This window comes from Doryrhamphus excisus, linkage group LG10 (assembly GCF_037039965.1).
Source record: "Doryrhamphus excisus strain RoL-2023G ecotype Guam linkage group LG10, RoL_Dexc_Guam_v1.1, whole genome shotgun sequence".
Classification (NCBI taxonomy): Eukaryota; Metazoa; Chordata; class Actinopteri; order Syngnathiformes; family Syngnathidae; genus Doryrhamphus; species Doryrhamphus excisus.
The window spans coordinates 15,123,219-15,147,656 of record NC_136366.1 but is presented as its reverse complement, the minus strand read 5'-3'; the positions used below and the strand labels follow the sequence as shown (position 1 = coordinate 15,147,656).

The following is a 24,438-nucleotide window of genomic DNA, read 5'->3' as shown; positions in this document are numbered from 1 at the left end:
TAATTTTTTTCTACTACGTTTTCTACTTTACATTTTCAAATTGTATTTTGCGTGTATATTTGGGTCCATAAGGGAAGCTTTCTTTTGAAATGCACTCATAAAGCTGTCTTTTACAGTCCTCCAATATTGTAGTTTGTCCAATTATTGTGTCTCATGTTCATATTGCCATACTATACTATCGCATGTGCTCCGCCATTTATGACCGAATGTGACATAGTTGCATGTGCACGTTCTGTTTTAAAACCTTGGAACTTTTAAAGTTTACACGGGAACTATGATTTTTCAAAACTTAAAAGCCCTGTTTCTCATCAAGACAACACAAGCACAGCAATAAGAGGACAAAAGCGATTATGGTTTTATCGGATCTGATTGTATTGAATTCTAACATGGTTTGTCTCTAGCCATATCTTTGGCTACACCATCCCATCAGGCTGTGTGTGCGCGAGTGTGTATGAGAGTGCATGTGTTCAGATGTAAACCAATAAGGAAGGTCCTCTGCCATTTAAGAGTGGTTGATGATGGAATGCTCGGAGATGCAGCTGATTAGATTAGTGATGTGCATTTCCAGACTGGAGAATCCTTACTGCCACATGATAATAAAGACTTAAAGCAAATGACCTATATTATATTAAACAATTCTTTTTATGACTCTTTGACATTAACATGTAGGGAACGATGCAATTGAATATATTGATCCATAAAGAACATTTTCTGAACCATGAGTAATAATATGATTGTTGACAGATTTACAGTATAATGTCACAGTTACAGTGTTGGCATTCAGAATGGACATTTAAAAAGCCACAGGTTTAGGTGAAATCTACTATGAAATTATCTCTAGTGGCCAGAACTATTCTTATAAGTCCTTATAGTTTGTGTTTTACATGTACAAGGACCATAAAACCAAGTCCTGGCTCATTTTGTCAGCATCCCCCTGATGTTTTTATAGCGGCTGTGAGCTCCACTGGGCCAGATTGACAGATTGACACCTGGGAGGTGGACTCGGCAGGGGATGGGGTTAGGTTATGTGTGTGTTTGGGGGAAGAAGGCGTTATTGTAGGTTGGGAGATATTTTCTGGACCTTTAATGGTCAGTCTGTCCCCACAGAGGCTGGCTCAAATGTCAGGTCAGCTATGAGCTGACCTCTATCTTGCTTGCTTCATCCTGACTGTGTGGGCATGTTGCACAAAGTTTGATTCATTTTGGCTCTCACCTCAATGAAATCCAAAGGAATTTCATATGTTTTAATTAGAAGATGTTATTTTCATTATAACAGTAATGGTAGCCACCAAACATAGTGTTCACTTGTTTATCACGGGGCATAGGTTCCCAAAATTTGTGTTTTCAGGCTGTAAAACCCCATCACACTTCACTTTTCTCAGGCAAGCATTACCATTTTCTCACATTTTAAACACTCTCAAAGTTCAAATTGTAATGTAATGATCAATCTACTAGATTGGACACAATAAATGATTAAGTGACTCACGGGTATTCACTCTTCTGCTGTGCTTCATCCTTGCACAGTTTGGCTGTAGTGTTTTTGTATCATTGTTAAAACATATTGCTCCTGCCTCGTCCACTCTATTGTTTATTGGCGGGTAGCAAGCAGCTCACTCAGTTAGCTATTTTGCTAACAACAGCATGAAAGAGATTGATTGACAATGGTCTACAGCCAATCAGGACACAGAACACAATGGGCGCTTTCTCCGTTAGCCAATAAGGACTGCTGTGGCTTTGTATTCAGCCAGGTATTGTCTACTGTGGGTTCCCACTATCGTACCGGTGCATGAACACACTGCCTTAAACATGAGTATACAACACCCTCTGCTGATAGCAGTAGTAAATACAATAATACATACAACAGAGCACAGATAGATCACTCTAATACACCTCAAGGGTACAGAGCACAAAGCACATTTGTACACCTTTAAAGGTATGTATGCAAAATTCCACTTTAAAGAATCTGTGAGACAGCGTATCCGATTTTCTCTGTTACACAGGGTCAAAATTTACATGAAGGCTCAAATATATACATACGGTATATTCACTGCATGTTGCATGTTCTGTAATTTCTGTTTGTCAGGATGAAATATAATAATTCATTGGGCAGCACTCAATACACAAAATTCTGTGATATAACACTTTTCATTTTATTTTGATGAAGTTATAATTTGTCTTGTTTTACTATCTCAGGCAAGGCTCTGACCTTCCTGTTGCTGCAGCCCCCAAGCCCAAAGCTGCCACCCCACAGCACAATCCGCCGCACTGCCATCGATCTCATCGGCCGAGGATTCACTGTGTGGGAGCCGTACATGGACGTGTCAGCAGTGCTCATGGGACTCCTGGAGCTCTGTGCTGATGCTGAGAAGCAGCTGGCCAAGTGAGTCATCATACACTCAAACTGAAATATTCATATCAGGGGTAGGTGTTTCCTTTCATCAACAATGATGGGTGTGAATTGCCTATAATTCAAGTGTTAATGTTAAAATGTTATTTTTGTATTAATCAATTTTGATTTGAAGGCTCTATTCTGTTGCTTTATATACATGGATAAGTGTGAGATGGAGACCTTCAAGACTTTGACCCTTGAATATACTCATGCTCTCCATGTATGTATGCATTTTTGCTGCAGTTTCAGTTTGGAGTTCAGGCTCTGAAACCTATGGCGAGGCACCGGTGTACGCTACACTGGCTTGCTGATGACTGAATTATGTATGAGCATCATGGCGCCGTCTGGCGGAGCTTGACATGCACTTCAAAAAAGTTATTTTCACATCAACAGCGACACGTAATGCAGAGCTCTGATTGGTTGACTTTTTTTGTACCATATTGTTCGGACTATAAGTCACACTTTTTAATAGAATTTAATTAGAATTTTAATAATTCTGACTATAGTATAGTACTATAAACAGGTTGAACACACACACACACACACACACAAGGAAGCAACACTTAGGCAACACTGAGCTGACACACTAAAAATGGCAGCTAGACTAATCTGATTGCAGAGCATTACGGTGATGTAACGATGTCTGTATTGCACTGACACGTCATCCTTTGTCTGTGTTCATGTGTCTTAGTTAAATGACCACTTCCTACGCACTTTTATGGTGGAGAATTGTCCTGAAGCCGGCATTCACCTGTCAGTGTGATAGAAATAATGTTTACACAACCTATCACGCAGTGTTATATGGAAGCATGTTGCCTGAAGAGATGAGGTCAACCATACTGTACTGTCAGGTTATGGTAAAAGTCAAGCCCTGTTTTATGGATGTGAAGTTGTACTCCACAATACTCATCCTGTGTTTGTGCATTACATACACAATGAGTGAGTGTGTCATCATCCCTGTAGAAATCTCCCGTCTGCTTGAACTGATCATGTTAAGACCGAAACCCGAGATGCGCTACTCCTGTTAGAGTATGGATATGTCTGCTGCCTGCGTGGGGGGGAAATAAACACCATTAAATTGAAAGTGAGAGACGTGAAGCAAAAAAGAACAATAAAAGGGATTCCTGTGATGATGCTTTTAGAATATGCTGTATGTATATCATTATATCGGTACTATTTCTGGATGATACCATGGGATACCTGTCCAGTCGGAAAATTTGATCAAAAACCCTCTTCTCCACTTTCTTTTTGTGTCTCATCAAATACTTGTTGAGCAGAATCATTCTCCAACAGCCATCGCATACTCACTGCACTCTGCTGCACAGCATTACTGTTATACATAATTTAGTTCAAAAAAGGCATTCGGTGTTTTATTTTTTTTATATTTTGCAAGATAATGCGGCTTCAGAGTAGTCTCTTATAACGGCATACAGCACTTTCTTTAATTACTCTCACTATTCCTGTACTTTAAGAATAGAAAAAGGCAGCATGTGAGGAGTTGAATGTACAACTGCCTGAAAGCTTGTACTTCTGTGCAGCTCAACCGCAGTGAGTCTCTTTGTCTCCGCTGCACACTAGTCGTCAATACACTCCTTACAGAGCTCCCTGTGCGTGCCTGCCTGCATGTGTGTGTGTGTGCGTGTTAATCCTTTTTCAATAGGCACAGAATGGAAAAAGCCCCCGGTGTGGAAGACTTGCACACATTTTATACATTTTCAATACAGGTTCACTGGCCTGCAGATTACCCATGTACCTACTGAGTTCATCCCTTAAGAAATGTTTCAAAAGAAGATCATGCCATTTTAGTAACACCTGTAACACTTCCGAACACATCGACTTAAAATGAAAGCTCCTCAACATTAACAAAGAGACTAAAATGGCTTCAGAAGGGTGAAATATTGAGATATTTATAGATACTGAGGCCAGTATCAGTACTCTCTTCTTTAGAATTTATTGTTGACACAACTGACATTGTGTAAGGATTATCTTTCAGTTTCCATTAATAGCAAGTAACCGCAAAAGGACACTATGGCAAACTTTTGTTGATTTTGTATGTACCGTTCCTATTATTGTCTCCAATAGCACACCATCCCGTATCATCCTCCTGTAGCCAGATAGCCTAAATACTCCTCAGTGTGAAGATGCACCTTTTAGCACCGCCCCCATCAGGATGTCAGGGAATCTAACAGGAAAGCACAAGGAACTCATTGAGTTTACCAGTCAGTAAGTCAGACACTTAACCTGTCAAGTCAGTGTTGGTGTTGATTTCTGCCATCAATGACTCACACACATTGTGACTGATGTTATTAGCTGCTGCGTCACACATAACAATCAATAACAGTGTGTGTGTGTGTGTGGGCCTCATTATTGACTGGATAATGTCAGTGTAATAGTGGCTGCGAAAGCAGGCTGGTTGTCACTCTGAGGTCTAGTAAATGGTTAGTTTTTTTATTAAATACGGTTCTCATTGATTAATCGGATTTAACTCCAGACATGAATATCAGCCAAAAACTGGAGCGGATCGGAACATATTGAAGGAGGTGGAAATACTAGTGCTGATATCATGTCAAGGAGGGTAATCATAGTGATGTGTGCTCTGACATTCAACATATTAAATATAACATTGACAGAGCTTTAAATGAATCCAAAAATAATTGTCATGAAACAGAACTATAAAATCAACCGTCCGTTTTTTTAATTATAGAGAGTGATGACAATGATAACTCGTCTGTGTGTGTGTGAGAGAGAGAGAGAGCAGCAGTGTGATTGAGTGAGTGATCTTAAATGACTTTAATGATAATCCACATAATTTCATTACATGTACTTAATGTTGGTCATTAACCTCATTGCTTCTCAGTACAATTAGCTCCCTGCACCGCTGCCTTATATCAACACGGTGACTGTTTCCAATTACAGCCACCACTATAAATGAAATTAAACATTTCAGCATTGCTGATTTATTGTTAATATATTACCCGTGTTAATTATAAGATCGGTGGCTACGATCTGTAATCAGAGGAGATGAATCGTACAGCTCGGCCGTCTGGCCACCCGTCACTCCCTCCTCTTTTTCTCTCCTCCCGACTCATTTGTTAACAAGGTGGCCTCGGCCTTTGCCTCACTCCTTCACACACACACACACACACACACTCATAGAAGTGTGGGGCCAGCTGTTAGGGTGTATGCATGCGTCTAATTCCTGTTGCATTGTGGGAGTCCATTATGCTGTTGTCTGGTGAATGGCTCCCATTGACTCAACCTTGACATTATAAGCTTCCCACTAATCTCTTCACTTCATATATTTGTAAGTCTCTCTCCCTCACTCTCTCTTTCTCCTGCTTACTGTTAGATTCCACACATGCAATGCTGCTGCATGTCACCAGAGGACCTTACTATGAGAGGCACTGCACCATCAGTCACATTTTAACTGGCATTTTCTGATCGAGATATCATCAGAGCGAGCTTTTTTTTAGGATTGTCTAACAACATTACATTTACAAAAGAAGAAGACGAAGCCAGAGGGAGGGGGGCAATGTTTACACCAACAGGGAGATAAACTAAAGTGACAGAAGCTGAAATAAGACTATGGATACAATCAGTGGTGGGTGGTGAAAGTGATTATGTCAAGACACTGTGGCCCAGCTTGCTGGCCCTGACAGGGGAATCTGATTGACCAAAAAACAACAGCCTCATTGCCAATAGTGAATATATGCCAGCACTTCTGAAGGCCCGAGGCAGATTAGATTAACATGGCAACACATCTGATCACATCAACAATCTGATCCAACATACAAATACACTATTGGAACCATTTTTTTGGCCAAACCCTGAAAACGCCACCATCCCACTTTAATTTATACTCTTTTCCTGGTTTTCAGGTAATTCGTTTTCAACAAAATCCTACAAAGTTCTCATTTAAAAAAAAGCATAATTCCAAATTTTTATTTAATTTCTGTTCCTGTTTTTCCATCTGTAGTATTACCATGGGTTTACCGCTCAACCCACCAGCAGATTCAGCTCGCTCAGCCCGACATGCCCTCTCTCTTATTGCAACAGCCCGGCCCCCTGCCTTCATTACTACTATTGCAAGAGAGGTGAGTCCTAATTATGGAATGATCAGGTATGGTTTCGTTTTTTAAGAAACATTACAGGGTTACATAATTCAGCATGTGTGAAAAGGAGTAGGAAGAAGCTGGGTTTATTTAACTGTACCTCTTCTGTGTCTGTTACTGACGATTCATTCACATTTATATAAATGAAATGTGTTGAATGTACATGTCATGCCTTTGGCAACCAGTATTTTTATTATTCATAATTATGACAACATCAGAGTTTCACATTTCATCTGTTTAAATTATTTTTGCAGGTGCATCGCTACAATGCAGCCCAGGCTAATTCTCAGTCACAGCAGAATGTTCACACTACCACTCTGGCCCGAGCCAAGACTGAAATATTGAGAGTGATTGACATCCTGATAGAGAAGATGCCTGGAGACGTTGTAGACTTACTTGTCGAGGTAAACATATTCATTTGTGTTAAAGGAAAACCTTTTTTTGTTGCAATTTTGCCATCATCCACGATCTGTATGTGAGACATGAACACACGCTTTTCCCTTTTCTTTGCGTTATAAAGTGATAAACAGCCAACAGTGCACGCAATGGGATTCACTTAGATTATATGGACTTTAGACTATAAAGCCCTGGAAAAATGCAAACAAACGACAACAATGTCCTATTTACATAATCTGACCTACATATTAACCAAGCTACAGTGACCTTTTTATTGTAGGAGCTAACACGAAGAACTACTTTTCTGGCAGAGTGACACAGTGTCTTGCTCACAACGCTTAAGTGGTAATGTTAGCTACTGGGGTTGCTGCTGCATCACCTGTGAGTTTGGAAAAACTTAATGCTAGGTTATAAAAGTTGGTCGACTTTGACATTCCAAATGCTAAATGCTCGTTTGCTCTTGGCATTTTTACTGGAGGACAATACTGAATTTACCAGCTCAACAGGGAGCACAATTGTCATCCTGAAAGATGCAGCCATCAGTCAGTATCAGAGCGGACATTGTGATGTTGTTCTTTTGTCAATCAAACATTTAGCACCAGTGCTTCATGATAACAATACAAGAATTCCTTAGTGTTTCACTCCAGGTCTGTCTGTCTGTCTGGTATCCAGCAACATTATTCTCTGCTTTGGGGAATTAAAAGTAAAAAGTGGTTCTTGGTGGTGGCTCACACGAGGTCTGCCATGATTAGTGATGGTAAGCGCTTTCTCTATTGCTGTTATTGATGGAAGTAAGTTCCAGTAATGCTTAGAATATGGCACAATAGAGTAAGTATTTTATCATGAATGTATCTGTACTACATGGCAACAACATGTGTATAAAAATGCAAAAATGTATTTGTTTTAATGGAGGGCTTTATAGACAGAATAGGTGAATCCCATTATGTGCTTTATTAGCAGCATTGTGCTAGCAGTTTTTCAATATTTAGAACACACAAAAAAGAGTGTGTGTTCATGCATCCCCTAATCATTGTGGATGATGGGCACAATGTACATAAAAAAGTGCAATTTTCTTTTGAAGTTGTGAATTACGCACAGTGTGTCTCAGCACAAAGCCGTGCTAGTTGGAGCTTGCTCTCAACATCTCTGATATGTGGTATAATTTATAATAATATAATTTATAGTATAGGAAAGTACATCAAATGGCATATCCTTACTTCCTCCTCCTTTTTTGCCATCAGGTGATGGATATCATCATGTACTGTATTGAAGGTTCTCTGGTGAAGAAGAAAGGCCTTCAAGAGTGTTTTCCTGCTATTTGCAAGTACGTTGGTTTCTGTGTTGGAATTTACACATTTCAACTACAACTTGAAAACAAAAGCGAAAAACACCGTAAATGTTGGTGTAGATTGAGAGCACCTGAATGCAGTCATACGCAGTTGTCCACTTTGTAACATGGAATATTGATACCGAAAGACACGCTTGCAATCCTACCGACACTTGGTGTGTCTTATAGTTGGTAATGCACTCTGAAATAGGTAAAAGGATGTGGGCCTGGACAACATTATGGTGTTATTTGCTGTTTGTTCATTAGTTTATGTATTTAATGTACTGTTGAGTGTGGTTCAAATTGTCCTGTCGCCAAAACAGCTCAATTAGGCTATGTTCATTTTTGCTGTCTGAGTGTTTTGTTATTATTGGCAACTTTTTCAGGTTCTACATGGTTGGTTACTGTGACCGCAGTCACCGTATTGCTGTCGGCGCTCGCCAGGGTTCTGTGGCCCTGTATGATGTTCGTACAGGAAAATGCCAGGTACGTTTAACAACAAAAACTTGTGGCTTATGGGTCACAACATAAGCCACACTTGTGTGCATTATTTTCAACATTCATTCATTCATTCATTCATTTTCTACCACTTATCCTCACGAGGGTCGCAGGGTGCTGGAGCCTATCCCAGCTGTCTTAGGGCGAGAGGCGGGGTACACCCTGGACTGGTCGCCAGCCAGGGCACATATAGACAAACAACCATTCACACTCACATTCATACCTATGGAATATTTGGAGTCGTCAATTAACCTAGCATGTTTTTGGAATGTGGGAGGAAACCGGAGTACCCGGAGAAAACCCACGCATGCACGGGGAGAACATGCAAACTCCACACAGAGATGGCCGAGGGTGGAATTGAACCCTAGTCTCCTAGCTGTGAGGTCTGCGTGCTAACCACTCACCCGTCGTGCAGCCCTATTATTTTCAACAATAAGTATTTATTTTGTGTTCCCTTAAATTTATATTCTGTTGAAATTTTCAGTTCACAGTGCCTACTTCAATGTCAACATACATACATAGTCCACCACTTTTGTTGACATAAAATCAAAGATCCAAAGGGGTCATTTATATGACAAATAGGCCAGTTCATATTGACAATAGTTGTAGTGCACAGTAACTTCCTGTTCAGTGCAAACTAAGCTTCAAAATAATATGTATCAAAACATGCAACAAAATGACCACAGCTGCTCTATTAGATAAGAATATAAAATATCATATGAAAACAGAAGAAGCCAAATAAAAATGTGCAGAAATGGAGGAATATGGTTGCAAATGGTGATTAATCATGATTAATTAATTTAAAACCTGTGATTAATCTGATTAACAATGTTGTAAACCGTAAAAATCAGTTTTTCAGGGAATAGTGGAGACCATGGCAAACTTTTTTTTTATTTACTGTTTTTGCATGAAACAGATGTTGATAGGGAGAAAGATCAGGATGATTCTTTGTGCTAAAGAAGCAGCTGGACACAAAAATGCACACATACATGTAACTGACAAAGGCCTGGTCACAGAGGCTGATCAAAGCTGTGGCAGATGGCCATGCAGTGGCAAGCTTGCTATGGTTGGACACACACACACACACCATGTCCCCAGGCATCAGGTGTACTGAAGTACGAAGTGCTGTAAATGGTTTCAGTGTGCTTCACTGCTCTCTGATAGGCTGATATTATTTATTAGGCAAGTGTTTTCCCAACCTTTATTGAGCCAACACTCATATTTTTACATGAGAAGTTTTTACTGCTTACCAGGTTATGTACAATTATGTACATTCTGCCTGTTAATATAAAATGCTGGCATAGATAAATGAATACATTTGAATGCAGGATGCATTTTGTTTTCTAGTAAATAGTACATTTCAGACCAAATAAGTGAAATTTGATAGTTTTCCACAACATACCTGATGATCTCTCATGGCACATGTTACATGGACAGCATATACTGTATGGTTGGGGCCAATAAAACATGCTGTTCCACAATCAATACCATTTCATTAATCATATTAGAAGATGCATCTACCAGTGAATGCTGTCATAGAAGTTGTCTGATTGATCATCAATAAAGAAGCTTTCACCATTTCCCTCCCACAATTGATGACCCAATAACTATTGACCCATTTTGGGACTGACCTGACCCTTGGTTTTGGGACTGACCCATCTGTCGATAATGGTGTGCGAATGGTGATGATATGAAAACATCCCAACGGTAATGCTTAGTTCGTCATGTCATCAGTCGTTTCATGCTGTTGTATTCTTACCAAATACACAACATTGTTGGTCTGATTTGCAAAATGTCATGTTTTCCTTTCAGTTTCCTGGTGTTGGGAAGGCTCATTAGCACAGCTCATTAACTCACTGACTGTAATGCTCTTATGTGCAGTCAGCTGTTTTGACATTACATTGTTTGAGTACACTCTCATGACACTCTGAAGGCAGTGCAGCTATGAGAAATAAAGTTTTGGCTGTCACCGCTAAGCAACCAATACAAGAATAACACTGGAACATAAAAAAAAAATGGAGAGATTGAAGAGCAAAATTGGCTTGGAACGCTGGCAAAAAATCAAATTCAGACTTTTTTCTAGCTGCCAACACAACTGCAATCTAATAGGAGGCAGAGAACCAAGTAAAATATGAGATTTTCATTTAATTGTCGTATTATATTTTTCTTCTTTAATAGCCGCACACGGGCTGTAATTCCAGGGTCTTGGGCGCCTAAGGCGACATGCCTTAATCTCATCTAGCGGTGAGCGTTTGTAATCCCAGTCACAGGCAGGGCGGGGATGGTGATGGAGGATGGAGATTTCGTTGAGGGCGTTTATTATGTTACATACTCTTCATCTGGTGGGACACTTTATTTGGTTACACACGGTGCAACATTGCTTTATTTCGTCCCATGAGTTCTGGAGGCGAATGGCAGCATCTGTTGGACCAGAAGCTGCTCCTCACGTGATGGAATTATCTCGCTCCGTCCAAACACTTACTGTCAAGAAAAGTGTCCAACTTCTTCTGCATTGCCTCGATGAAATTTCAACGAGGACCAAAATATGTTCCTCACCTCATCTTTATAATCACAAAATAGGATTTACTGAAGTGTGGGTTTAAGATGCTGTGATCCAAACCCATAAATTATTTGGAATTTGTCAAATTTGATGATCCTGTAAGTCAGAGAAAAGTAGCAAAACACTTGAACCATACAAGGTTCTATTCAAAAAGGTGTTCAAAACCGCAGTAACCCTGTGTCACATGATCCAGTTTAGTGCCCCAATGACCAAATGCACCAAATTCTAGGCTTATTGAAAAATTCACTGGCTTAGGTTCCTACCTTCGGCTGCACGGTGTTCGAGTGGTTAGCGCACAGGCCTCACAGCTTGGAGACCTGAGTTCAATTCCACTCTCGACCAGCTCTGTGTGGAGTTTGCATGTTCTCCCCGTGCATGTGTGGGTTTTCTTCAGGTACTCTGGTTTCCTCCCACATTCCAAAAACATGCAAGGTTAATTGGCGACTCCAAATTGTCCATAGGTATGAATGTGAGTGTGAATGGTTGTTTGTCTATATGTGCCCTGTGATTGGCTGGCAACCAGTCCAGGGTGTACCCCGCCTATCGCTCGAAGACCGCTGAGATAGGCTGAATGAAAGGTTCCTACTATCCTTCTTAACAGTGATGATCTCTCTGTTTGTCTTTAGAATATCCATGGTCATAAGGGCCCAATCACAGCGGTGTCATTTGCCCCTGATGGCCGTTACCTAGCAACATACTCCAACGCCGACAGTCACATTTCATTTTGGCAGGTAAATATTTCCTCATTCTTGTATCGTTCTCTACATACATCATGATTTTATCCTCCCGAGAGCAAAATATATCATTGGAATACATGGTAGTGATTTATTTTCCTTGTTAACTCACAATTAACCATGAGTGCTTTTTGTGTTAAGTTTAAATTAAAGACTTTGTAGCAATTATGTACGTTACACTGACAAGCTTAGTTGTGCAAGTGGAGGGTATGGCATGTCGACAAAGTTTCAGGCTTGGCCATAGACGATCAAAGTGTCATAGTGTGACTGCAGATGGTCTTATCACAACAATTGGTTTGGTAAGAATCCAAGCCTCAACAATAGAGGGTGGTTTGCTAAATGAGACCACTAGAAACTGACTGGCATGCACCTCCATTGCACATGAATTACCTCCTGCAACCAGTTTCACAGCCTCTGTGAAATGTGTATCATAAAAGGACGCACCAAAACAGTCCTTACAGGCCATGATCAGAATCAGATATACTAGACCGATGGTGCGGTATAAATGACAAAGAATTTTTGGCTGTGCCATGGTGGAGGTGGTGAGGACTGCTTGAAGTTTGAATTCCTTTTTATTACACTCTGGAATGCCTGTCAAAAACATGCAACTGGACCCCCCATGTTGAAGATATTTCACCTTTATTCCAAAAGAACTTCAAATTCGGATATTTTGACATTTTGTAAGCTAAACACCTATAGATGTACTAACAAGATACAGTCTATATCTATTGCAAGAAACAATATCCACCATCTCTCCCTTTCTCTTTTGGCTGTTTTTATTTATTTATTTGAATTCTTCTTGAATTTTTTTTCATAACATTGACTTTATTCGCGTAATATTTACTTTTATTTATTTACTATATTTATTTACTATAAAATACTTTTATTTATTTAATATTTTACTTTTTTCACGTAATATCACAACCTTTTCCCAATTTAATTCTATGAAACTTTATTCTTTGCTTTGTTTCTATCCAAATGTGCCAAGGGCCAATAAAAACACCCCTGCCGACGATGATGGCGCAAACCTCCTTGTCTGTTTAGCGAGGGCTTCTCTACTTAGATACATAGACGGTTTCACTATCACCAATTTTGACGTTGTCGTGTTTTTTATTTGACACAAAGGAATTCTAGACTTTTGGATTAAAGGTGCATTGTCTTCAACAAATAATATTGAAAACAGCCTTTATCCAGCCTTTGCAACTCATGTGCTAAGGATTTTATTGGAAAAAAGGTGGCTACTATGGTTGCATGACACTCAGTCTATGAATATTTGAGAGAGGGACAATCTTGTCTAGGGAAACAGGTTTCCCCTCCCCTAACTCCACCGATAAAAACAGGTCCAAAATCAGGAGTCTGACATTTTGTAAAGCAGAAACTCCTGTGAAATTTCCAACCTCAGATGAACACCAGTCTGCTGGGCAGCATCGGAATGTTGAACTCGGCCCCCCAGTTGCGCTGCATTAAGACCTACCAGGTTCCCCCAGTCCAACCAGCATCTCCTGGCTCCCAGAACCACTTGAAGCTCGCCCGTCTCATTTGGACTTCCAACCGGAACGTCATCCTGATGGCCCACGATGGCAAGGAGCACCGCTTCATGGTATAAAACCCGATACTTTTATGGTCAGCTTTAGTTCTTGTATCGATTAGATCACAGTCAGAAAGAATGGGAAGTTTTAGTGAGGTCAAAGGCAGCGACAAGGACCTGACCTATACAAAAAAAACATTTTAATGAGAATCATCTGAAGTCCTTAAAATAAGAACCCAACCTAAGTAGGTTTACGTGTGTTTTATCTCCCACGGTGGTAATATATTTATTTGCTGTAGCACAAGGCTTGTTTACGTTGTATTTTGCATCATGTAATTGAGTTATTTATAACTTCTAGGCATTCCTAATTATTTTTAGTTTCGCTCATCAGTCAAAGTTTGAGCCATAAAAGGTCCAAGCATTCATTGCTATTTATTTTATGCTAGCCTTTATTCTGACGGCACAATAGGTTTGGTTAACTGTGTAGAATTTTAGTACAGTATTTTATTTTTCTTTTAATATTGCTGGAATAAAGTGTTTTTTTCTCGACTTCTATGACTGCGCGTTGTTATAATATAGGAGATGAGATTTAGTTCTGCACTAACCCGTGTCGGCAACCTTGGCATAGCATGCAGTAATTGCATTATTCGATAAAATGGTACAATAGTCGTTGAAGTCGGAAGCCCAGTTTCTCTTGATCAGCAACATAAACTATTCACTGTTAAGGAAACATGGAATGCGGTACAATTTTACATACATACAAAACATACAGTATTTGACTGACACGCATAGAATCAACACACTTTGAAGGTCAGTTTTAGTTTTACCCACAGTCTGGGGGGTACATGAAGTACTGTACTTACAAGAGCTGGTGTACAAAGTAGTGTTGTGTTGATCTTGCACAATGTCGTCTTTTCTCTTATAGTGACTTCCCGTTTTAATTGCTGCATTTCCGCGTTATCATTTAGCATTCCTGAATATTGAGCTACTTTATCATGCATGTTTATGAAGCAAAACTGTAGTACAGTGGATCTCCGTTTTTCATGGTGGTTACTTATGTGCCATGGCGAAAAATCATCATCGATATGAATCTCACAGATCACCAAGCCTTTCTTGTAGCTGGACATTGGCATTCTCCTCTGATTTTGGATCAACATTTGCAATTAAAGTGACTGTTGTAATGATTAGATTAAATTCAGGTCTAGAAACATCCTCTTTTCTCATAGGCACATTGAGTCAAAGAAACACTTAAAAGCTAAATATGTTTCCTGCTTACCATAAAGTAATGACACGCGTGTTATGGATGCATTGACATCACTGCACATCATTAAGATTACCATAATTTTAGTTTGGACCGATTTGCCTCAGATTATGCAGAGTTTTATGCAGAGATCCATTTATTCATCATTTATTCATATGTGTATACAGATATATTTATAGATTGATGGGTTTGTGTACATTTTGAATTATAGTCTCTTTTTGGGAGTGTAAGAGGTGTGATGGAGTTTGTTTTAGACACTTATTGCTTGTTTTGTTGACCGGTTACTCTTCCTCTCTCCCGACCTCCGCCCATCTTTTCCGTCAGAAAGCTTCTAACACTGCTACACTGTAAACACACGTGTCAAAGCTTTTCACAAGTTTCTTCTCGATCTAGTAGCAAAAAAAAAAAAGCCAGTAGCTCATCAGGCTGTTTTTTGAAACCTTCTCCTCACCAGTGTAGGTCCACAGAGCTTTGAGATCTTAATCTTGGCTTTTCTGCCGCACACTCACCATTTTGAGAAAATCTGTTTTTGTCTGCCCCTTGGGGAGAGAAGGTGAGAAAACGAAGGCAAAGAGGAAGAGCTGAGGAGTAAGTAACAAGTGAGGAAGAGCAGTCATCCAAGAAAAAGAAACTAGAAGATAGCGTAGTGGAAACCTTAAGGGTTGGAACATTTTACAGTACATCGTCTTCAGGATGATGACACATTTTAAGTCAACTTTATCAACTTATTTTTCACCTTCAGCTCATTTGGCAAAACATACAATTAAAAAAAAAAGCCTTGAGATACTGGTACGGGTTTAGTGTTATGTAATTGTATTTAATGAAAAGACCATTAGGGGAAAAAATGATTTGATCCTCAGCTGATTTTGTAAGTTTACAATGAACAGTCTGTCATTTTTATGGTATCTTTATTTTAACCAACAAAAAAACTGAAATCACAGACAGCAACAACCGTTCTGATCCCCTTACAAAACCTATATGAGTGATGTACTCATGAAACAAGCAAAAAGCTTGGTGAGAAAGACCGCTCTTTATAATAGATAACGTCCCTCGCTCTGGAGCGCCACATCGTGATAGTAGGAGTAATCTTCCGAAAAGGTGAAGTATTAGCCTCGAAATATATCGGATATATCGGAATTGACGTTTGCTAATGAACCCCTGAATGATTCAGAAAACGGCGAACGGGATGTGGTCAGCATCAACTTAACCACCGTGTTTGAAGGCAGTGAAATGTTAAATATGAGCGCTAGCTGTCGAGTTGAAATCCCAGACAGTCAACGTGACGTCCGGCAAGACTGGTTAGATCCAGGAAGTGAGGTTTACCAATCTATATATATTCTCAGAGCCACACTGACTGGCATCCTTTACACATAATCCTTCACTGAGAACCTCCTTACCGATGCTAGAACCCTTAAGATGGCTCACGAATAAGTCTTCCAGCATGACAATGACCCAAACATATGACCAAGGCAAAAAAAAAGCAGATACCAATAGTGGCGTGAGACAGTTGAGTCTTGCTGTTAAAATAAACTAAAAAAGTAATAAATAATAATTAAATAATTAAATAATAATAAAAATATAAAAATAATAAAAAAAATAAAAAAATAATAATTAAATAATAATAAAAATAAAAATAATAAATAATAATAAACTTAATTTTTTTATTAACTGTTCATGCAAATTTCACAAAAATTAGCAGGTGATGAAATAATTATTTCCCACACCATTGTGTGGTAATGTGCTGTAAATATATGAAGCTGTGTATTACGTGTCTGTGTATTGTGTGTAGTGCATGCATGCGAGCCTCTCGGTGTACACAGTTTGAATCCACGATGTATCAAATCAATGTGTAGTGATAACGTGTTTGTTTTGACTGTATTCCAATAAAGACGGAAATAAATCTGCGTCGTCATCCTCCTTTGACCAAAAGTACGAGTGTAGCCTTGTGTCAACATGTGGCATGTTTGTATTGATTAGTACACAAGTGTATCTGCTCCATCATGCAGGCATGCAGTGAACAAGACAAGTGGGTGTGGACACCATGTTGGCTCTTGACTGTAAAGGGTGTTAAATGATAAAAGGCTGCAGGGTCAGTGTTCCTCTTCTTGCTGTTGAGAAGGCTTAAGCCTTAACTCGTTACCGCTAGAGCTATGTTTAAAGTCGCAGGAAGGCTTCAAATTGTCACAAAAACTCTCCCACAAACTTTTATTCCTTTGTTTCCCAAACTCCGCTAAATTGTTTTTTTTTCTGGAGCACATACAGAGACATGTCTTATCTTTGTTTTGATTTGGTTCATATAAAAAAAAAACTTGCATGTATTTTTCAGTTATTGATATTTACCAAAGTTGCAGCTTTCTAACTTTTTTTTTTTTGCTGGAGGTAGAAAGATTAGCAAAAGGATCTGGGGTTATTTAATCGATACTATCTTAGCGCTATTGATGGTTTACATGGCCTTGCAGAGGAAACAGACAAAATAGTTTGAAGAAAACACGTGATGTGTGGAAAAAGTTTAAGCTATCTTTTTCTACAAATGGTTAGACTACTGAAAAATATATTGAAAATAATAAAAATATTATATTAATATATTATATTAAATATATATTATTATTAGTGCAGTTGCTGGTATAACACTGGATCTGTGTCTAGCATGTATAAAATACTACATAATGTCCCTAAAGTGGGGACACGTACTGAAGAAATTACATTAAGACAGGGTATTCCATGGAACAAACATGCTCTCATATACAGTACTGAAAAAATATTATATTAAAAAAATAAAAATATTATATATATTTTATTATATTAAATATATTATATATTATTATATTATTATTAGTACAGATGCTGGTATAATACTGGATCTGTGTCTAGCATATATAAAATACTACATAAAGCGGGGACACATACTGAAGAAATGACATTAAGACAGGGAACAAACATGCTCCCATATACAGTTTGTGCCTCGTGCTGATTGGTCGAATCCAATGTGTGCCTGGTCAGCCACACTGAGGGACAATAACGTCCCTTATTACTTTTTACACTTGATAATATCTCCCAAGCAGCAATGCGTCAAAGAAAAGGAAAGCCATCACCATGGATTTAAAAATGAACATCATGAAAAGTTAATAGAAGAGACATGCCCACAATGTTAAAAAATGATGAAAATATGTGACACGGTTATCTTTAGTCATCTGTGTAGAATCACCAGGCGCAGCATCAGGACCAACTGGGGGTTCAGTATCTTGCCCAAGGATGCTTGGATATGTTCACAGGAAAACTGTCCATAGGTATGAATGTGAGTGTGAATGGTTGTTTGTCTACATGTGCCCTGTGATTGGCTGGCCAACAGTCCAGGGTGTACCCCGCCCGAAGACAGCTGGGATAGACTCCAGCACACCCCGCGACCCTTGTGAGAAAAAAGCGGTAGAAAATGAATGAATGAATGAATATTTTCCACGGCATACTCACCACAAACACACTAGTTCCTGGATTCAGAGTAAGGATTAGAACCTCCCAGCAGCAGATGTGGAGATTCTTATACCTACAAACTGCTTTAAGTGCGGCGCTTACCGCCATTCTCACGTCTCAACATGGCAGCCTCCAACCTGCTAAGTTCTTTTTAATCCTGAGAAAGTATCCGTGCATACTTAAACGTGGGACAAAGTCCTCCTGTGTCGACGTTTAAAGCAAATACGAAAGAAAGTCGATGTTAAGTGCCGAGCGGGAAGGAGATCAAAAAAGAGACTATATATGTGTTTAGCTCTGACAAGCTTGGAGTTTGTTCTTAAAGTTGGAGAAGATGAAGAGAAAGTGGAGCGAGAGGAAAAGCAGATGAGGGGAAAGAAGGCAAGGGAGGGGGGGCGGGCTTTAGATTTCGATTAGTTAAGAGCAGAGAGGCTGTGATTCTGCTCAGCTGGAAAGCAAAAGTATCGACGTGGAGTCAGAGAACCTCGGCTTCCCCTTGCTTCCCTCCCCTATAGTCCCTCAGGTGGGCATTAAAACCCAGCCGAGCGATGGAGGCTTGGAGGGGTAGAAGCCCCCGAGAGCCCAGCCGAAGCTTTGATTCACCAGGATTTCTCACATCAACTGCGAGGAGTCCATGGCGCCCCCACGTCTTCTTTAAAAAGCACCGTGCCGTCCAAAATTAATCACCGCCGCTTTCCTTTTCAATTATCAATTCTTTGTTTAAGCAGCGATGCAGCTTAGAGCCGGCTTAACGTTACTAACGGCACTTAAGATGGCGGACTTGGTGGGTCTGCCGAGGGATCGCTGTGGTTTTAATGAGGCCTGTGTTTAGCAGGGGGCATATTGCAAATTTTGGTATATCGATCCGACAGGGCCAGTACTGATACTGATATATCGATAAAAATGTATAAACATATCAACAATGTTACAATACAAAACACATGTAGACTTCTTCTATAAACTTCAAGCACACTTTTTTAAAAATAAATTTTACATTAAGGGTAAAAATATCCATTTCATCATGCTAGTACTCAAATGCGTTTGTATTAAACATGTACTGTACCTTGTTCCCCCTGGGCGGGGTCAGGCCTCTGACCCTTAACCTGCTTATTATACTGTCACTACATACAGAAAAATGTAGTCCTTCTGGAGCAAATTAATGGCGCTAACCAACCCCTCTACCTGCCCACACGCACAACCAAAACTTTACATTATTATTATTTATTCTAAATTATTTAAATTATTTGTACAGATTACTGTTTACGCTGTACATTGTTCATATCTGATGTCATCAATTTATTCTCCACATTATTATTTATTATTATACGGGAGCCAGGCAACGACATTTCGTTGGCAATTTCACTGCTGTGTTATTGTGCAATGACAATAAAGGAAGTCTATCTATCCATCCATCCATCCATCCATTTATCCATCCATCCATTTATCCATCCATCCATCCATCCATTTATCTATCCATCCATTTATCCATTTATCTATCCATCCATTCCTCCATCCATCCATCCATTTATCCATCCATCCATCCATTTATCTATCCATCCATTTATCATCCATCCATCCATTTATCTATCCATCCATTTATCCATTTATCGATCCATCCATTCCTCCATCCATCCATCCATTTATTCATCCCTCCATCCATCCATCCATTTATCCATCCCTCCATCCATCCATCCATTTATTCATCCCTCCATCCATCCATCCATTTATTCATCCCTCCATCCATCCATCCATTTATCCATCCCTCCATTCATCCATCCATTTATCTATCCATCCATTTATCCATCCATCCATTTATCTATCCATTCATCCATTTATCCATCCATCCATTTATCTATCCATCCATCCATTTATCCATCCACCCACTCATCCATCCATTTATCCATCCATCCATTTATCCGTTTACCCATTTATCCATCCATCCATTCCTCCATCCATCCATCCATCCATTTATCCATACATCCATACATCCATTTATCCGTCCACCCATTTATCCATCCATCCATTCCTCCATCCATCCATCCATCCATTTATCCATCCCTCCATCTATCCATCCATCCATTTATCCATCCCTCCATTCATCCATCCACCCACTCATCCATCCATTTATCCATCCACCCATTTATCCATCCATCCATCCATTTATCTATCCATCCATCCATCCATTTATCCATCCATCCATTTATCCATCCATCCATTTATCTATCCATCCATCCATGTATCCATCCACCTACTCATCCATCCATTTATCCATCCATCCATTTATTCGTCCACCCATTTATCCATCCATCCATTTCTCCATCCATCCATTTATCCATCCATCCATACATCCATTTATCCATCCACCCATTTATCCATCCATCCATTCCTCCATCCATCCACCCACTCATCCATCCATCCATATATCCATCCATTTATCCATCCATTTATCCGTCCATCTATCCATTTATCCATCCGTCCATCCGTCCATCCATTTATTCATCCATCCCTCCCTCCATCCATCCATTCATCCCCAAATCATTTACATTCTGAACAGCAAGTGTAGGCAGTAGGAGCAGATGCATCTAAATATCAATAGTATCAATACCACCATAGTATTGACAGTATTGTTTTGATTAGAATCATGAACACCAAATTAAATCACAAATCATTTAACAATGAATATCCAAAGTAAAAAGCATTGGTGTCAACGATACTGACCTTAGATTCACTTACTATTGGATCCCCCATAATTTGTAGTATCCCCTACCTCTACTTCCCGGAGTACTTTTGACAGTTTTGTTTGTGTATGTCATTTTTTAGAATCTTCACCTCCACATTTTACCGACTCAACTTCTTATGAGTCGTTCACTGTTTAGAATCGGGTATTCACTTCAGAACACATGCTGTTCAGAAACTTGCACATGGTATTTTCCACTTAAGCTATCAGTAGCAGAGGTGAGTAAGTGAACAAGTTGACTTGAATCAACCCATGAGTTTTGAACGACTCATTTATGCTCAGACATCTCTTTATGTCACTCTAAAGTTAAACCTATGTAGTTTTTTAATCTAATTTAAGAAAAATGACACATGGAACATGAATTGTAATAACAAATGAGCACATTAACTTCCCACCAATTATCATTGGTGGTGTCATGGTTTGAATTCTTACAGAAAAGATTCAAAGCAAAAGATCTTCATCCATCTACCAAGTGATTTAAGTGCTGCCCTTTTCCACCCGCATCGTTTCTCAGCTCTTCCTGACACGTCTCAACATGGCAGCCTCCAACCTTCTAAATTCTCTTTAATCCTGAGAAAGTATCCGTGCATACTTAAACGTGGGACAAAGTCCTCCTGTGTCGACGTTTAAAGCAAATACGAAAGAAAGTCGATGTTAAGTGCCGAGCGGGAAGGAGATCAGAAAGGAGACTATATATGTGTTTAGCTCTGACAAGCTTGGACTTTGTTCTTAAAGTTGGGGAAGATGGGGAATGTGTGTGTTGGGAGGGGGGGGGGCAGAGAAGCTTCTGAGCAGAGCTGACTTAAAGAGCAGATTGACCTTAATTCACATGTTAAGACCTCGTAACATTGAATATATTAATCTTAAGGAGGCGGGGCATTGATCCCCTTCACTCATCATTTATATGCATTTGGAATTATTTTCTGATTAACATAATAATTGTTTTTTTATAACATTTTTACCAGTCCAGGGTGTACCCCGCCTCTCGCTCAAAGACAGCTGGGATAGGCTCCAGCATACCCACCACCCTAGTGAGGATAAGCGTAGCTTTCTTAAAAGATTAATTGCATTTCCATGATTTCTTATGAGAAAAAATCATTCTATTCACATCTATTTTGGTTAGAGTCACGGATTAATGACATTAACCAAGGTTCCACTGTATTACCAGCTAAATTTAAAGTAAAATTATTATGGACGACTGCTAATTTTTGATTGACAGTCAGATTTTGACACTGCTGGTCATTCATAAAATATATACGATATATATATATATAACCTGGAAGAGTTTGTAGCTGTGGAATGGGCAGATTACGCATTTCCCAGTATGCTTTGCTATAGTTAGAATGATGACTTTTTGTTGTACCTGATACAAAAATTATACCAATTAATCATTAAAACATTAGTGCATTACAAGAATTGTGATTTGGGTGATGTTTTTCTTGCAACTATGCAATCCAAAAAGTAGGAATATTACCAACATGATACCAGCTAAGAGTCGTGTACTCTAACTGAAACACTTGAGTCCAAAGTAAAAGAGAAAGCAATAGAAAACATATGATACGATTCCGACTGCTCAGTGGCAAACGTCAATACTCCGATGCCGCCATACCTAAAAATAAAAAAAAATATCAGACTGTAATATCCCGCTCAGAGCAAACAGGAGACCCAACAATAACAAGAAACAACAAATAACAAAGCTCCTTGTCACCTCAAGGTGCTAAATGGCCCGGAGAGCAGATTCCTCAGGTCTATTAAAGGCGGAAACTGAATGGGACCAGGATGTGACTGGCGGGAACATGGACTGGTTAAGGTTGAAGATTGGTGCGAGTATCAGGATCAGGATCAATACATTCGCAGCTCGGGAACAGAACTGGACAGTTAAAATGAGAGATGGAGAAGGAGGAAGAAACACGCTTTCTTTCATTTTCCGTCAATTTCGTCATATAGGGGTGTCCAGACTTAGTCCTCATAATAGTACCTTATCCTCCTAAAATTCTTCCTTGTAGTACAGGGGTCTCAAAAACGCGGCCCGCGGGCCAAATGTGGCCCGCAGGACACTAGTTTGAGGCCCCTGCCTTGATATAAAAGCTTAATGTTAGTGCGGCCCGCGCAAGTTTGATATGGATGCTGTATGGTATCATGTACCCAGAAAAACGTTTGATTAATGTTCATGTTAAAGGTTAAATAACTGTTAATAGTCGTCCTCCCTATCCGTGTGGAAGTGGTAAGTTTTTGGCTATTTAAGTTTAAAGGAAATAACTTGAAGGCTATCGTTGAGGTCGCTAGCTCTCTAGTTTGCGAGTTAGCATGTGTCTCAAGACCCTGCAGTTGCGCAATATGTTGTAAATAAAAAGAGTATAAATGTGACTATAGTCGTGTTTTGTCATGTCTACAGGGCTCTAATAATGCTTTGTTCATTTTAATCTGAAAAAAAATAATTTGTCTACCCACCAACTATATGTGGTTTCTTAAGTTTTTATTATTTGCCGTTTTATTATTATTATTATATTTATTTATTTATTACTGATTGATTGATTTTCTTTATTCTTGATTTGTTTATTTATTTTTCATCTTATTTTGTGCAGAAAAATAAAAATTAAGATATTTGAGAACAGTGGAATGTTTTATCAGAGCTTTTCTTGTAGAAAATTGGAACCAAAGCGAAGTTTTTAAAAAGTTTTTGTTTTTAATAAATGCATTTTTTTTTTTTTTTTTTTGGAAAACCTGATGCGGCCCAGTCTCACCCAGACCCTAGCTCCAGTGGCCCCAAAGTAAATTGAGTTTGAGACCCCTGTTATAGTAGTTTGACTTTATTGTCTTAAATATTGTCTCAACTTTATTCCCATAAAGTTTTATTCTTGTAAAATCAAGAATTAGGTACAAAGTAGCAGAGAATGATTGTGGAAGAAGGAGGACGATGGATGGCAAATGTGCATCACGGGAAGGGGGGGAGCTGATGTGTGAATTGAGGTGAGGTGCAGGAAGTGAATAGAGGAGCATTTAGGGAGAATGGGAGGAAGCAAAGTAGGAAATGTGAGGGTGGACATTAAAAACATCAGCGAGGTAAATGAAAGCCGAAGAAGGAATAGATAGAGGGATGAGAAGAGAGGTGAGAAGACAATTTTTAAAAAGTCAACTGGCACTTTGGATTCCCCAGACTGCATTTCATCATTACACACACACACACACACACACACACACGTAACGGACTAAGTGAGTCAGACATCCCCTTCCGTGTTGGCCTAACACTTCACTTCCTGTCCTCTGAGACGTTCAGAGAGCTGTGTGTGGATTTTTTTATTTTATTTTGCCAGGTTGATTTTTGACAGCATGGGAATGACGGCGCACGTAATGGTCCCGTTAGACAATACACTATACGTGTGTGTGTGTGTTTGTGAGCACTGTGGTTGTGTGTTTGTCCATTAACAGCT

The 24,438-nt window shown here is 39.3% G+C and overlaps 1 protein-coding gene across 2 annotated transcripts in view; it reads left to right on the top strand.

Annotated features, from left to right (window-relative positions):
- Positions 1 to 15,846, top strand: part of wdr7 (WD repeat domain 7) — a 65,724-nt gene extending 49,878 nt beyond the window's left edge. For both annotated transcript variants that reach the window (XM_058056294.2, XM_058056288.2), the window contains 7 exons: positions 2,194 to 2,380; positions 6,366 to 6,483; positions 6,756 to 6,905; positions 8,139 to 8,221; positions 8,611 to 8,710; positions 11,909 to 12,013; positions 13,419 to 15,846. In XM_058056294.2, coding sequence (XP_057912277.2) covers positions 2,194 to 2,380; positions 6,366 to 6,483; positions 6,756 to 6,905; positions 8,139 to 8,221; positions 8,611 to 8,710; positions 11,909 to 12,013; positions 13,419 to 13,622 — 947 coding nt within the window. In that variant the 3' untranslated portion in view covers positions 13,623 to 15,846. The remainder of the gene's footprint in view (positions 1 to 2,193; positions 2,381 to 6,365; positions 6,484 to 6,755; positions 6,906 to 8,138; positions 8,222 to 8,610; positions 8,711 to 11,908; positions 12,014 to 13,418) is intronic.
- The last annotated feature ends 8,592 nt before the right edge of the window (positions 15,847 to 24,438 follow it).